At 36.0% G+C, this 17558-nt stretch overlaps 1 protein-coding gene across 1 annotated transcript in view; it reads right to left on the bottom strand.

Annotated features, from left to right (window-relative positions):
* Nucleotides 1-1494: 1494 nt before the first annotated feature.
* KDM5A (lysine demethylase 5A) overlaps nt 1495-17558 on the bottom strand; it is a 110901-nt gene continuing 94837 nt past the window's right edge. Inside the window, exons 25-28 of the mRNA XM_054577166.1 lie at nt 15894-16053; nt 14259-14479; nt 9322-9732; nt 1495-3273 (exon numbers count right to left, since the gene is read on the bottom strand). Coding sequence (XP_054433141.1) covers nt 3067-3273; nt 9322-9732; nt 14259-14479; nt 15894-16053 — 999 coding nt within the window. The 3' untranslated portion in view covers nt 1495-3066. The remainder of the gene's footprint in view (nt 3274-9321; nt 9733-14258; nt 14480-15893; nt 16054-17558) is intronic.

Here is a 17558-nt window from a genome sequence, read left to right on the forward strand (position 1 = left end):
AAAATGAATGACTACCAATGCTTTAGTTGTACTTGTAAACTTGGGGTTTGCATAGTTCTAGTGACCCACCCTTTGAGACTATCAAGGCCCTACCACTTTTTCATTTTTCGTTCTATAATCATTGCCAAAATAGTTTATAATGAAGGTAGTAAGAAACACCTTTGAAAGAATTAATATATTAGTTAAAATACCAATGGTGAAGAATTACAACTTTGGATAGAAAGGGAGAAGAAACATTTTTAAGTAATTTTAATATAAAATGTTACAATACTGAAGAATGGAGTAAGTTGTAAATAGTAATTCCCTCTAACTGAAAACAAAGTCTGTGTTAAGAGCATCAGCATTTCTTTAAATAGGCAAATCTTACTCCATTAATCCCAAAATTGATTTGTGTATGTTAACTTTTCTTTCTCTGGCTCTCTTAAAAACACTGATTTTACCTGTTCTTCTCAGCTTTGGTCTAAATTAATGGCCAAGAGTCTGGCCAAATCCTCTGAGGCTTTCAAATAAATACAGAAAACCCCACAGTATCTATTAAATGATATATGTAAGTTTCAAAATGTCCGAAGAAAAACAGGAAGCTATTTTTCATGGTCGGAAACTGCCCTCATTTTTGTCTCAGGTCTCTAGCAGGCAAATGCCATGTTAAGGACATAGAGCATTCCTTAGCAAGCTACCTGTACCCATCTACCATGCTCCAAGAAGCAAAGCACCTTAGTTATCTTTCTTAGCATCCTCATGCCCCTCCACTGATAGTTGAGTAGTTAATTGGTGACTAGGAAAGAAAAATAGGATATTTTAAAATGTATTCCAGCCAGCCATGACTTAAAGTTGCATTCAATTTTGAACCCACAAGTATTTGAAGATTTTAACAGAGAGGACCAAAAGGCAAAACATATTGTGCTTTCCTTTATAACATTAACCAAATGAAATTCTTTAATAATGCCTTGATATAGTCTGGCAAAATGAAAACTTAGGAAATTAGTTAACTAGTCAGCCTGCAATATCCACTGAAATCTTAAATCATACACACACTTGAGATGAGATTCTTAAAGACATATGCACGGCAACACTTATGAACCTCTTAACAGGTCAAAAGACTCAAAATGTTATATATTAAGGGAAGAGCGATTGAAAAATTGGTAGTCTGAACCACAGAGAAAGCATTTACAAAAACTGAATTTTATAGAAAAGCTTTTGCTTTTTTTTTTTTTTTGTAAGATGCCCTTTGAGTTAAACCTCATACCCACTCAAACTGTGACTGGACAGTACATTTCACTTCTAGTTACTAGAAGACATTTCTTTCAAACAAATTGGGGCAAAGTGGGAAGGAGACTGGAAGCTATTCTTTAGGTCCACCCTGCCCCCTTTAAAAGTAAAACTGATGAATTTAAGTCCAACGACAGATTTTTAAACCAAATTAAAGGGACACAGAATAGTAAAGACAAAATACTATTTTTAGTTTTTTTTTGAAAAAAAAAAAATAGTCCCCTTCTATAAAGAATTTCCACACAGTTTACCTAACATGTTAACAAGAATAGAGAACACAACAGGAGGGAAGAGGACACAGCACCATAGTTTCAAACATTCACATACAAAAACAAAACAGCCATCACAGATATAGTAAGATCAAATTTCCCCACAAACAGGGACAAGACCCAATACACAAAGGAAATATAATTATTTATTTAAACAAAAACAAGAGAGAAGATCTGGTTAGGCCAGGACTGAGAAGGAAGTGGTAACTCCTTGTATTACAAGGAGGAATGGGATTTCTTTATTAAAAAGCAAAAAGGAGTAAGCAAGCCCCCAAATGGATTTCTGATGCTGAAACTCTGTCATATGCTGCTGGTAACAGTAAATATATATATTTATATATTCATATATGTATATCAAAAAAGGAAAAATAATCTATTTATAGAACAGTCAGTAGTCAGAGACATTTAGAAAAAAGTAAAAACAAGTCCTTTTTTCTTTTTTAAAAAATGGATGTACTAAAACAACTTCATCACCCAGAGGTCCTACAATCCCACATCCTCTGATGAAGCCATGGTGTTATTCAACAGCCTCTGCTGTGTGCCACGATCAGAAATGGCCAGTATTGGAAACAGCAGACATTGGCATCAGGGCTGCCAGGCAAAAAGCTGTTATTTGCTGGTCTTACTCATGGCCATGCCTGAAGCCTGGTGGAATCTAGTATACTTGTAAATGACGGTTTTCCTGAAAAGCATGCATCACTGTGGCTCAGTAAAACATTAACTTGTCTTTTCTTTTGCAGAGGCCTGGATCCATGTACCTGCTCTTCTCTAAAATGTAGACTCAAGGCAGCAAAACTTCTCTAAGCCAAAAAAGGCTCCTTGTCTTGAAATAAGAAAAGCTCTCTTCCCAGAATACAACCTAGCCAGATTTCTTAACTATAAGACATCCTCCTCTTTAGGAAGATAAGGTGATCTGCCTCTCTTTTGGGGGTTTCTTCTTGGTACAAGCAAGCACTAGTAGCTGAGGTCTAGACTGTGCTATTATCCCATGACTTCTAACAAGAGTTAACTTCGGCCCTGTTTTTCTCTTAGTTGTACTTTCAGGGCATTAAATACCAGGTAATAGTGGGGAAAAAGTGGTGTCCTGACTCCTCTGTAACTATCCTAAATAAGGAGATCCAAGTAATCAGCACCTTCAGACGGTGCTGTCTCTAGATGGTAAACCTCTAATTAATATCAACTGGCCGTAAGACACATCCCTACATGCCCTGCTAGCACACCAATGTGTTAATCCCAACCAGCCACACTGGAGCTCAAATGTCTGGCCTTAATATAACAAACCATACTCAAAAAAGACATGAACTGAAATATTGGCTGCTGTACCAAAGAAGACACCCTCTGCACAGATGTGTTGATACATAATGTAGATCACACAGTCCATGCAAAGAGGAAGTCAGCTACGAGGACTTTCTTTGAAGGCCATTTGTCTTTGGAAGCAACATTGTGAGTGGACCTAAACCACTCAACTTTATGACTGAGGTCTTAATGTGGTCCATTTTCTCCATGTCCCAAACTAACTCAGCATTTGCTAACTGGTCTCCTTAAGATCCTCCATTGGTAGTTTGTAGCTCATTATGAAGGAAGAAGCTGGTGCTTGACCTGGGCTATCTGGCCCCTGCTTCTTTGCACAGTTTATACAGATGTAATCTTCATTTTCAGCCATTTCTGGAGATACACCCACACAAACTTGATGAAACCACTCATCACAGCCACCATCACATTGTACCCAGTCTACCTGTAAGAGACAAGATTAGGAAATGTTTAGGTTATATAATCATTAAGCCTGAAATAAAAGCAAACCAAAAAGCTTTCTTGGTTTAAATGATAGCAAAAATCAGGATGTCCAGAGATAGACAATGACTTCTTATGGGGTTCTTTTTCAAAGAAAGAAGTTGGGAAGCTAATACCCCAAAGCTATATTTTACCATGGTATGTCCACAAAATTAGGCCCCTTAGGTACTCCATTACCTCATAAATAACCTGGGACTTCTTGTGAGGCAGAAACATGTTTGAGAAAAACTTGACAAAAAAGGAATTTCTAATAGAGCAGCCAAGTAGTTTTAGCTAATATTAACAATTTCTAGGCAATGCAATTATCAATCAAGAAAGGAAGAGCACAACAATGTGAATGCAATCCTGTGTATTAGCTTTATTTCAGAGAGATAAGCCAAAGTACTAAGAGCATTAAATACCTTTTTAGAAAAGCAGTCACATAGGCCACTTTTAAAACTAATATTTTTTATTCTTCTCTTCTTCCGTTACAAATACAACTCCCTATAAAAAGTTAGCAAATATCAGAGGTCACATCTTACAAATTAACCAATTAAAACAGTCAAAGACACAGGTCAATAGATCACTCTGGGGTTTAAAATTAAAGTCTGGATAACTGCTAGGTCAGTGGCATATGCCAGGCAAACTTTGACCCTTCAAAGAAGACTGATTATAGGAGGCTAGAAAGGCACTGTCATTTGGTGACTTCAAGCCTTGGGCCTAGAGTAAAAAATAACGTGGTTTTTGTTTTCCTATTTGGAGGTTGGTTGTGGTGGTTTTCACAGCTGATTTCACGGCAGATACAGTACACACTACAAGAGTCAATGATTTCACTAGCAATGGAAGAAGTCACTTAAAACAATAAGCTTTGCCAGATATCAGAGCAAAGGATGGAGAATGAAGGGATTAAATAAGCACCTCAGTAAAGCTTATGAGAAAGAACAAAGGAAGGAGGTTTTAGCTAAATAAATGAGTTTCAAGGAAAGTGAGTACTTTTCCAAATTAGTTTCCACATACTATAAAAAATTATCAAAACTATGATAGTCATGTTAGTAGTTTTAGGGTTATAATAATGGGTGGGAGAAATCATTTGTCAAAATAATCTTTCTGCTTTCACTGTTTCTGTTCTAGAATTCTAGAGTTTAAGAAACTGTTGTGTAGTAAAGAGTACTGAATTCAGTCAAGTTCTGATGTATATAATTCGAGGCATTTAGTCTCATTAAGGGTTAATTTCTTCATCTGTAAAATGGAGATAACATTTTTACAGAATTATTGAGAAGATCAAATGAAATAATGTATGGCAAAACACCTAGTTACCACCTATGATCCTGGAGGCACCGGTTTAATATCAGTTTCATGGCTCTACTCACTATCTTACCCTCCACAAAACAGTTTGCATCTTTAAATACCTGCCTGGAGCAGCACCCCTTCTCAAAATGTGTAGACCACTTGCATCAGAATCACCTGCTGTGTTTGTTAGAAGTGTAACTGAGTCCCATCCCAAACCTACAGGCTCAGAATATGTTCATAGTACAGCCCGCTGGTGTGGCTCAGAGGACAGAGCGCCGGCCTGCAAACCAAAAGGTCGCTGGGTTGATTCCCAGTCAGGGCACATGAGTTGCAGGCCAGGTCCCCAGTAGGGGGTGCGTGAGAGGCAACCACACATTGATGCTTCTCCCTCTCTTTCCAGCTGTCTAAAAAATAAAATAAATAAAATCTAAAAAAAAGAAAAGAAAAGAAAAGAAATCTTAAAGAAGGGAAGGGAGAAAGAGAGGGAGAGAAGCATAAATGTGTGGTTGCATCTTGTGTGCCCCTTACCGGGGACCTGGCCTGCACCCAGGCATGTGCCCTACACTGGGAATCGAACAGGCGACCCTTTGGTTCACAGGTCAGCACTCAATCCATTGAGCCATGCCAGGGTAGAAGACAACATTTCTAATCAACCCTCAGGTAAATCTTATTCTAAATTTGATCACTGGCACTTTGTGATACTGCTTTCTGTAAAATAGAGCAATTTAACAATTCCTTCCTAAAATAATGTTATTTTTTCTGTAATTGTTTGTATATCTTCTGAAGTCTGCAATAAAGAAAATAATTGATTGAAATGTTCCTATTGTGGCAAACTTTATCAGAGATAGGAAAGGGAGATAATGACTTCCGTACAACAGAATAAAAAAAAGATCCTGCAAGCAGGTAAAAGTTTATAAAGTGCTAACTTGGTAGTAGGTGAACTCAGGATAAACGTTTGGCTATTTGGAGCTGGTAAACGGAATTAGGAAGATAAATTGTTTCTTTGGGATGCCCAGATATGACATATCATCTTGTTTATGATGATACCCCTGAACCCTTCAATCCAGTCCCATTCATGGTAATCCACAGGATAAGAAAGTTACCAATTTATCTGCATTTGCTGCTAAGAAAACTGATCTCATGTCTTTTAAAACCTACATCTGCACTATACTCACTAGCTTCCAGTTTCCTAAAATTAAATTTATCACTCTCTTTAGAACAAGGAAGACATTTTCTCTTTTGTGATTTTTGGCTAGAGGTACATTCCTAGGCCTAGCTTTCCCACTGGATTCCAAAAGAATATATAATTTTTCTTAAGATATTCATTGGTACACAAATGCCATCCCAGGCCACAGGTTATATAAAAATTTATCCTGATAATCTATCAGGGAAACAAAAAACATTCCTTCTCTTATTATCTTTTTATCATGTTCCCCTCTAACAATCAAACTCCAGTTGTTTGAAAAGACCCACGGAGGATCATAAAGCAAACTAAAGTCTGGAGTGTCAATCTGAATCTGCAGAAGATTTTGAAATACCATGATAGACTACATAACAGCCTGAAAACTCAAAAACACAGAATCTGGCTAACTGCATATTAAGATCTAATAGTCATTTCCCCTTTCTTTGCTTCTGGGAGAGGTACTTATTAAATTATAAAAATAATTATTAAAAACTTCATAGCTATGAGCTGTTTAAATATTAACTAATAAGAGACTTAACATTATAGATCAAACAAGTTACTGGGTTTGGATTTCAGGAAATGTGTATTTAAAAGAGAAATATATTAAATAGAGGAAATAATTTAAATTTGACATGTCATGTTTTGCTATACCACTTATATTCCCACTTAAAAATATTTGGCATATTATATTTTGTTCAATTCTTAGAGCATATTACTGCGATGGGGAGAAAAAGCCTGGTGATTTAGTGACATTCTTAGCTCAGTTACTCAACTGAGCTTTTGTTCAATACCAAAATTGAGATTTTGTCATTCAGTCTCTTTTGTACCAAGGTTCCTTGCAAAGGTTAGATTTGAAAATTTTTTTAATTCACTTAATGAAGTACAACATGACATGTATTCAGAATATTACTAGCTACTTTTTTGGTGCATTCAGCATTAAGTGACCTGGTTCTCTCAGTCTGCCCAAAATTGATAGGTTTCTCAAGACACAGAATTTCACTGCTAAAAGTAGGAAAGTTGCAGGCAGTTAGTACATGATGTGAGAGACAATTTTTTAAAAAATCTATTCGGGTAATATTTTCCCTTTCTCTTTCTAAAATATTTTGAAATTGAGGCTGGGTAACATTTAAGTAATCCTTCAAAGTTTTCTCAATCTGCACATTTTGGGGAATAAGTAATAACTATTGGTTAGAAAAATGGTAAATATACGTTTACCTAAGAACCCTAAGTTATTTTTTACTGCATGGTATTTTAAAGAAGATAAGCTACCCTAAAAAGCATTCTTTTCTTGTCAGCATTTTGTTTGGAGATGTGTGCCATACATTAATTTGGTCTTCTTAAGAGAAATATTATACTTCAAATTGAGAAAGTTGTAAAATTCATTACAAAGCTTATAAAGAAATATATCTTTTATGTAGTGAAACTGGTGTAGGAACAAACCGGAAGAACCACAAAAACTGCAAAATAGCAGTGATGGGCAAATTGTTTAAAATATGAAATAATCTGTTTAAAATTAAACACATTACAGACATACAATATTTACTAAATTTCTTTTATGTAAACTAATGATAGGTTAAGGCACACACTCCTCACCTTTGTATGTGTTTTAACAGTTTAAAATAGACATTTTCTCTGAATGTTAAATCTCTTTTTGCTCCATTATAATGTAGGCAACTTTCTAAGTTCCTTAAAAAATCACCTGGTAGGAGCAAATACTGGTAGGAACAACTTTTAGAGCTCATTTAATAATAATGATCACACTAACACTTATATTGCAGCTTCGGTTAACAAGTGCTTTCATAGAGATTATCTCACCTATCCTCGTAAGCCTGAGAATAAGGAAGTTCATTTTAAAATTTTATAACAGATAAGAAAAAAACTATGTGTGGTATTTATATGCTACAAGAAGATAAAAGGAGAAAAAAGAGAATGTAGAAGATTCATAGTGGATATAATAAACACTGTAAGGATAACAGGCAAGCTTGAAAAAGAAATATATTTTGCTGACAGTCCCAAAATTACCATAAAATTAGTTAAAGGAGAAGAAGAGAGACGGTTCTGCCAACACTGAGCTGCTAATACCCAAAGAGAAACAGTTAACCTTTTATCAGCCTCTTTCATAAACAAACTCAGATGAGAATAAATTCAAAATGAAAAATAAAAATACACACATATTTACTAAAATGTTGTAAAATGTTTATAGTATATAGAAGATTCTTATGAAATTAATAAAGCTACAAAGTGAATAGACAGTATGAAGTAATAAAATAAACTATATAAAAAAAGGATTGGAAGGAAAAACAAAAATATTCATAGCTATTGTCCTTGAAGGTCAGACTATGGGATATATATTTTATTATATATTCATTTTCCAAAACTGAGTACGAAAACTTTAATAAGTATAATTTAAATGTAAGTACCATTAAGTTTCAGAATGTGATTTTGTATTTACATCTCAATTAATGGTGGGCTGAGGATACTAGTAGAGAGAACCTGGTCTGTTGGGCCCAGTAACCAAGGTTCTACTTTTGGTCTTGCCACTAATTAGCTCTGTGACTTGGGTCACATCCCTTATCTTCACTGAGTCCTGTTTTCATCATTTATAAAATGAAAAACCCTGGACAATGTGACCTTTTCAAGCTCTATCAATATTTGATTAAGGAGGGAACTGGGAATAATGATGCAGTTGTATTTATTCGGTTCGTATTTTCAAACTGGGAAGCTATTAAAATTCTAAATACCAAAATGGTATAATGAGCATAATAAAATTAAAACTATGAATTTACTAATAATCTTGATGAGAACCATAATAGATATCTCCAGTCATTTTATGAACTGAGATTTTTTCATAAAGTCCATTTGTCTTTCTCAGAACATTAATACTACCTAAAGATGGCCATAACACATAATTACTATACTTAAAACTAAGGACCAAAATTTTTAAAGATTACCTTTAAAGGTCTTTTTTATTTTTTATAAAGGATTTCAAAAAATCATATTCTACTTAGGAGAGTGCACATAGGCCTGAGTGTGGATAAGACACAGATCAAAAAGACTTAACCCCTTAGTTTTAGGTTATTAGAATAAATTTTAATGCAATTTTCCAGGGCTCTTAAAATATGAGCCAAGGGTATTTTCAACCCACTGTGTCTAACTAACAATGGCCTATGTTAGTTCAGGCTAACTAACAAAGTATTTAGTTCTCTAAGTCACCCTATTGGGAAGGCTAAGACTATTGTGAAATTTTTTATGCCAACGCATATGAAATGCACTGCTGCCTCAGGTTGTATCACACAGCTCCTCTCTGCTCTTGCCTCATTATTTCACTAAGTATATGACTTTTAAAATGGAACAATTCTTCTATTGAGCACACTGCCCTAATTCAAAATAATTCAAAAACAGTTTATAGAACTGTAAATATATGTTGAAAGCACAAACCCTGGGATCAAAAACAAACTATCACTATGTTAAACATATGTTTCCACACCTGCTGCTCCTTATCCTCTCTAACACTTGCACCTACACTTCTTTAGGACTCACCTTGTCCTTGCAGGGCCGTTGGCAGTTTTGTGCTGCGCATACAGCATTCTCGTCATCAGATTCCTCTGCTCCTGACCAATCATACTTTGAGGGGATGTCCAGCACTTTTTTCTCTCTCTTCTTCTCAGTGTTCTCTTTCACAAGCTCAACTTTGGCTGCAGCAGCCTTCTCCTTCTTTTTCTTTCTCTCCTCTTCTTTTGCCAGTTTCTTGGCCAGTTTGTTCAGCTCCTTTGATTTTTCTGCACTTAATTTTAATTTCTTCTTTTTAGGTTTATCCATTTTCTTTAACTCCTTGGACTTCTGTTTTCCTTCTCCAAAGAGCTGTTCTACTTTTTCTAGTTTCCGTTTCCGTTTCTTCTCTGAAGAGTCCTTTCCTTTTACTTTTAATGGTTTTTCTTCCATGCTGTCATCCTTCAAAAATATAAAATTATAAAAAATTCTGAAGTAAGACATTTAAAAATAGTTTAGTTCTCTTATGTGAGTTATCTTAAAGAGTCAAATACATAAGCACAAAGTATAGTAGAGATTACTGGAGGAGAAAGAAATGAGATTCATTGCTTAATGGATATAGAGTTTTTGTTTGGGATGTTTAAAAAGTTCTGCAAATAGATAATGGTGATCATTGCATAACACTGTGAATGGAATTAACACAACTGAATTATATACTTAAGAAGGATTAAATAGTAAATTTTGTGTTGTGTACACTATACCACAATAAATACTCTAAAGATATTTAAAAGACATTTTAAGAAGGCAAATATAATATTCAATGAAGATAATCAACAGCAGAAAATAGTTCCAAGCCCTAAATAAAACATCCCTCTTATTTTTAGCTTGCTAGGGGAAAAAAGAGCAAGAAGTTTCACTGTTAGTATATATTAATATAATCCATAGCATCTCTGTTTTAGATGAAAACACACACAGAAAACTAAATGTAACTGGTGCAGCCATTGTGGAAAGCAAGTGTGGAATTCCCTCAAAAAGCTAAAAATGGAACTGCTTTTCGATCCAGTGATTCCCCTGCTAGGACTATACCCTAAGAATCCCAAAACACCAATTCAAAAGAACCTATGCACCCCAATGTTCATAGCAGCACAATTGACAATAGCCAACTGTTGGAAGCAACCTAAATGCCCATCAGTAGATGACTGGATCAAAAAATTATGGTACATTTACACAATGGAATACTATGCAGCAGAAAGAAAAAAAGAACTACTACACTTCGCGACAGCATGGATGGAACTAGAGTATTAGGCTACGCGAAACAAGCCAGGGGGCAAAAGACAAATACCATATGATCTCACCTATAAGCGGAACCTAACCAACAATACAAAGATGCAAGGAAAATAAGACCAGCAACACTGAAAGGAAAAGAAACCAATAGAGACAAGAGGGAAGGAGGGAAGGGTAGGCGGGGGGAAAAAGAAGGGAAGGGGGAAGTCAAGGAACATATAGCAAGGACTCATGGACAAAACCAAAGAGGAAGGATTGAGGGAGGGAGCGGGGGAGGGGGCAAGGGAATGTGGTGGGGGGAAGGCGGAGACAAATATATTTGAAAAAAAATAAATTAATTAAAAAAAAGAAAAATTACCAAATTAAAAAAAAAAACTAAATGTAGTAAATGTACATTAAATTATGTAATAATTTGTTGGTCTCCATTTACCACTACTATAGTTCTTTATTAACTCAATTAATAAAATCTTGGTGGTTAGTAAGTTATTAGAAATCCTATCGAAACATATAAAATTTATCATGATCTCATTACAAAGGGTATATAGTGACTTTGACAAGAGCTAGGCAACAGTTGATGTGACAAGGCAAAAAAAAATTTATCATTTTTCATTTCAACTTTCTAATATTGTTATTTTGTGCCGAGGCAATAATATTAAAATTTTAGTAGTAAAGTATGCCTAATAACAGAAAGAACAAGGGGAAAATTAGAAAAAGAAAAACTAAAACTATGTTTGATAATTACTTAGGAAATAACACTTGAGAATTTTTTCAGACTTGAGACTGAAAAATCTTGACAGGAATCTAAAAATCTGTAGACTCCAAAAAAACGCTGCGTTATAAATGTCTAACTCTATTACATCTTGAACAAGATATCTAACCTCTGAACATTTTATGTTTCCTTATATGTAAAATAAGAGAGAGAAGATCAGATGAGATAACGAATGTGAAGAAAATGCTCTGTAGATTGGAAAACATTATTTATATTATGCTACACCTTGGATTTGACTTTCAAACCAAAAACAAATTAAACTATATAGTATGCTAAGTGTATCTGTATCAACTATTGGTCACACTGTACCAGTGTATTAAATAGAAACAAATAATGAAAAGAAAAGGTTTCTCTGTTTTTACTACATGTGTGACCTTAGGCAAGTTTCTACTTCTTGCATCCTTAATTTCTTCACATGCAGAACGGCTAAAAATATCTGCCTTGTCTATTCTTTCCCCTCTCCCCCTCAGGATTATGTTGAGGATCAAACGAGATCAAAGATTTATAAACACTGTATATGTTACAAACTGCTATGCAGGTATGACAGATGAATGTGGACTTTCCCTCCCCACTTCTGTATAACTGTTTCCTTAGGAAGCTTATTTTTTGTTTTAAAAAAAAGTAATGATAATTGTTTATTCTAGGTTTTTTATTTTTCAATTACATTTGAGGTACAATATTACATTAGTTTCAGGTGTATGATCCAGTAATTAGACATTTATATACTTACAAAGTGATCACCTCAATAAATCTAGCACCAATCAGAGGACATACACAATTATTAGAATATTATTGACTGTGTTCCCTATGCTGTACTTTACATCCCTATGACTCTTCCATAACTACCAATTTGCACTTCTTAATCCCTTCACCTTTTTCACCCATCCCAACCCTCCTCCCACCTGACAACCATAAAAACATTCTCTGTATCTATGAGTCTGTTTCTGTTCTGCTTCTTTATTTTGTTTAGGTTCAACTGTTGATAGATATGTATTTATTCCCATTTAATTGTTCACATTTTTTTCCCCTAAAAAAGACCCTTTAACATTTTAAGTAATAATGGCTTACTGGTGATGAACTCCTTTAGTTTTTGGGGGTTTTTTTCCTCCTTGTCTGGGAAGCTCTTTATATGTTCTTCAATTCAAAATAATAGTTTTGCTGGGTAGTGTAATCCTGATTGTGGGTCTTTGCTTTTCATCACTCTGAATATCTCTTGCCAATCCCACCTGACCTGCAAAGCTTCTGTTGAGCAATCAGCTGACAGCCTTAAGGGAGCTCCCTTGTAGGTAACTAACTGCTTTTCTCTTGCTGCTTTTAAGATTCTCTTTGTCTTTAACCTTTTGCATTTTAATTATGGCGTGTCTTGGTATGGGCTTATTTGGGTTCACCTTGTTTGGGACTTCCTGTACTTTCTGGAATTATATGTCTATTTTTTTCACCAGGTTAGGAAGTTTTATTTCAGTATTTTTTAAAATAGGCTTTCAAATCCTTGTTCTCTCTCTTCTCCTTCCAACACCCCCATGATGCAAATGTTAGTACGCCTGAAGCTGTCCCAGAGGCTCTTTATACTATCCTCATTTTTTTTGGATTCTTTTTCCTTTTGCTGTTCTAATTGGGTGTTTTTTGCTTCCTCATATTCCAAATTGATGATTTGTTTCTTGGTTTCATCTACTCTACTGTTGATTCCCTGTAAATTATTCTTCATTTCAGTTAGTGTATCCTTCATTTATGGCTGGTTTGTTCTTACGGTTTCCATCTCCTTTTTATGTTGTTGTAGTTATTAAGTTCACTCTTCCCCTAAGTTCACTGAGCATCCTTATAACCAGATGTTATGAACTCTGCATCTAGTACATGGCTTGTCTCCATTTTGTTTAGTTCTTCTGGAGTTTTGTTCTATTCTTTCATTTGAAACATGTTTGTGTCCTCATTTTGGCTGCCTCCCTGTGTTTATTTCTATGTATTAGGCAGAGCTTCTACATCTCCTAGTCTTGGTAGAGTACCCTTATGTAACAGTTGTCTTGCAAGGCCCAGTGATGCAGCCTCCCTGGTCACCTGAGCTAGGGTCTCCGGAGGTGCTCCCCATGTGGACTCTGTGCGCTCTCCTGTTGTACTGTCTTGAGTACTGTTGGCATGTCGATGGAAGAGATTTTCCTCCAGGCCAGCTGGCTTCAAGGGCTTCCTGCAATCACCACGGAGGACATGCTGTATAGGGACCAACCCCATGGAGCAGGACACACTTCAGCAGAGCTCTGGTGTCCACCCATTGAGTGCGTCAATTGTGGAGGTGGGTAGGTGGTGCTTTGGCGTAGTCTGAAGCTGTCCACTGGGTCCACTGGCTTTGGAGCCTTCCAAGGGGTGCAGGCCAAGGTCAACTATTCCCTGTGCCCTGCCGGGGCCAGTTGGCATGAGCTACAAAGCAATCTGCAGATAATTACTGCATGTGCTGGGCTTAAAGATGCCCAAGGCAGGTCAAGCTGCAAACCAAGGCTGGCTCCACTAGTGCTGGGCCTGGGGACACTTACCAAGAGGTACAGGGCACACCCAGGCCAGATGCTCCTTGTTTGAGAGACTTTAGGAAAGATGGCAGCTTTGTGCCAAGCCTTGGGAAGTTTCTTTTTTTAACCACTATATTTTGCCCCTGCCTAACTTCTGGGCCTTTGAATAATGGGAATCTGGGCTAAGGAAGCTGTTCTGTATTGGTGATTTTCAGAATCCCCTTTTTAGCAGAAATGACCTATTTTTCCTCTAAATTTTTTATCACATAAAATTTCAATAAGAAAACCATAAAGTAGAATGACTTGGCTTAATCAGAAAGTAGGACAGAGAGAATACTACCCACTCAGCCATCTCTCCTTGCCAACATTTATGGGACCTCCAAGGAATTTGGGCATTCTAAGTCATTTTACAACCACTTACTTAAGCTTTAAATCCATACCTCCATGATATGCAGAAATCTGTCTTCAGAGGGTGGGTGTGTGGCCTGCAAAATCCGCCATATATGTTGAGTCTCATCCAGAGATACTTCTAGGAGATCTCCAACCATCATAAGTTCTTCCAGCTGGGCTTTAGCTCCAGGTGACAAATCCAATACAGGAGGTTCCAAACTTCGGGGTACCAAAGGGCTCTTCCGAGGTTGTTTCCTGGGGGTGCTAGAACCTTTCCAAAAAAATATTATCACAAAACAAAACTGAAAACTATGGAAAAAACATAGTTTCCAAAGTAAATATTCAGAAAAACGTTTCTTCCTCCCCCAACATTTTGGACATCTGGACTGAATGCATCAGTATTAAAGTGAAAATGAAATTAAAAACAAATATAGAACAAAAAGATATAGAATTCTAACACCCAGTCTAAAAAATTGGTTTAGAGTAAAAAAAATGGTTCCTTATTATTTCTTTATCTTGTGACTGGAGGGGAAGGAGACTAAAAAGAATCTCTTAACCCATGCTCTCTCCCTTTTAGAGGATACCAACAGATTGAGCATGTATCTACCCAGATAAATAAGTGGTTATTTTTCTAATAAATAGACCACACAACTGACCCTTGAGCAGATGGGTTTATATTGCACATGTTAGGGTCTACATGTAGACAGAATACTGTGTGTACACTTAAACATAGATATTTAAAATACACATATAAGTGAACTCATGAAGTTCAAATCTGCCTCATTCAAGGGTCAACTGTGTTTTTGATCTGAGGTTGGGAATCTATGTATACAAAGGGCTGACTTAAGTTATGTGCTAACTTTTGGAATGCACAGTGAATCTGTGCCCCTAACCACAACATTGTTCAGAGGTCAATTTTAATATGCTGTCCTGTAAAATTCTGAATTTTACTATGAAGAGATGAACACACTCCATTTTCCAGAGATGTGACTTAAAGCAATGTGACTTTTTTCACTGGGGAAAAAGAAAATGAACATAACAGAGAAATTATGTACCAAGGAAAGAAACAACTTTCTGACAAAGCTCTCTGAAACTAGAATTAATATTCTTAAAAAGAAGCAAGTTCCTCAACAACTGGTTATGAACAAAAGGTGGCTAAATGACTCCTTATCAAGTATTTTATAAAAATGAAAGATGGGCCCTGGCTGGGTGGCTCAGTTTGTTGGAGCATCCTCCCATGCACCAATGCTGCAAGTTTAATTCCCAGTCAGGGAACATATTTAAGTTGTGGGCTCAATCCCTGGTTGGGGTGCACACAGGAGGCAACCAATAAATGTTCCTCTCCCCCCACCCTCCCCATCCCTCCCTTCCAACCCCCTCTCTGAAATCAATAAAACATATCTTGGGATGAGGAGTTAAAAAAAAAGGGAGATGGGAGTAGATGGCTTCTAAAGTTCTTCTCATTAGGATCCAATAATTCTATGTAAGTTTTCAGATTATCATCTAAATGACAGAAAATAGAAATAGGGACTGGCTTCTCCTAACCAAAATTGCATCTTCAGGTTCTAGTAGTATTTCATGGCAAAGATATGTATTTAAGAGGAATTCATACTCTTGATTTAAAAAATGTTTTTTTCTCACTGGTCTCAGGCTTATCTTCTCCACACTGTTGTAAAGAGTAATACCTTGAGAACAACTCTTAGACGCAGAAGAATAAGCATGTTCTGCACAGAATGAAGGTGCTGTCCACATGTGAGTGACTACCTCCTCAGACTTAATGGGAATCTCTTCATCACAAAAAAGGTTGGGTTCCAGACTACTGGAGGACTTCACACTGGCTGTGTCCTGAAGAAGAAACAAAGAGGGGTATTCAGAATTAGAACCACTTAACTTACCACATGACAATGATCTAAATGCAAACTTTCAGGTTAAAACTTCTAATACAACATACTAACAATATGACTTTAAAATTAAATACATGATCTTAAATAAGAGAAAATGTCCACGAGATACCAGGAGTGAAAAAAAAGAAAAGAAAATGTCCATGGGGGCGGGGGTGTAGTGAAACAGTAATGACCACAGTTTCAAATGAAAAGGAAAGAGTAAAGCTCCAAAATAATCCACAGAAATAATAAAGCTCCAGGAAAATTACTATTGAGTAATTTACCTTCTATAGTTTATAACTCATAAGAACTCATATACCCCCAAGAAGTTAAGGAATTCTGACCCTTTAAAAAAATAAAATAAAATGAACTTAGGAGAGTAAGAAAAGTTTAAGTGTGACATCTTAAGAACATAAATCATTTAAGCCTCTCTAAAGGTTTTGAAACCGAGAAGCTCACCAATTGCTCCTACTTAACACAGTGACGAGCCTGACTGATAATATTCGAATTATACAATTCTGACAGCTCTGATTAGGTCTCAGATGATTTTCCTCTGTGGTTAATTTCTATAAACTCACATGTACAGCTTTAATAGAGTGGAATCAGAAAGACAGAAATCAAATGTATTTCAACAGGGAGAATTTTAATAAAGTGAAATGGCTAAATGTACAGGGTGCAGCAAATGTAGGTTTACAATTGTTCATATGGAAAATAATACCATAATTAGTGACTAATGATATATGAATAAACTCTGGTTTGCGTACTCACAACTGTAAACCTACTTTTGCCATGCCCTGTACTTTAAAGACTAGAAGGGCAAAGGGTAACACCAAGATAACTGCAAGAAAGAGTTGTTAAGCACTCTCTAGTGCTTAAGGTAACAAAGGGAAGGAGTGGGGTTATTAGAACCTAAAAACTCAGAGGAAGAGCCCTGAGGAGTTGGGATCCAGATCTCTAAGGAAGAAACCCCAGCCAGTTAGTTCTGCTGTCTCTAATGAAACATGACATGGTTGGCTTCTAGGGTGTGAAAAATTTAGAAACTAGAAACAGTTGCCAATGCCAGGGTAAGAAATAAAAAACATGCAGTTCAGATGATGACAGGAATGAAAAAGACAACAGGAAAGACCAAGTCCCTTCTTGTCCAGAACATTTAATTTTCTCTAATGTCCTCTATTGGGAGAGGGGAGGCAGCAGGTGAAGAACAAATGTGTACAACAGAGGTTAGCTCACTACAACCTGTGAACCAAATCCACCAGCAGGCCGATTTTTTATATAAAGTATGTGCTAAGAATAATTTTCACATCTTTAAAGAGTTGTTTAACAGACAAAATAAAGGAATATGTAATAGAGAACTTATGTGGCTCTCAAAACCTAAAATATTTACTATATATTAATACACATTATATATAACACATATAATTCATATTAACATATATATTACATAACATATAACATATTATAGTGTAT

This window comes from Pteronotus mesoamericanus, unplaced genomic scaffold (assembly GCF_021234165.1).
Source record: "Pteronotus mesoamericanus isolate MK-2021 breed Mesoamerican mustached bat unplaced genomic scaffold, CSHL_Meso_final contig_41, whole genome shotgun sequence".
Lineage (NCBI taxonomy): Eukaryota > Metazoa > Chordata > Mammalia > Chiroptera > Mormoopidae > Pteronotus > Pteronotus mesoamericanus.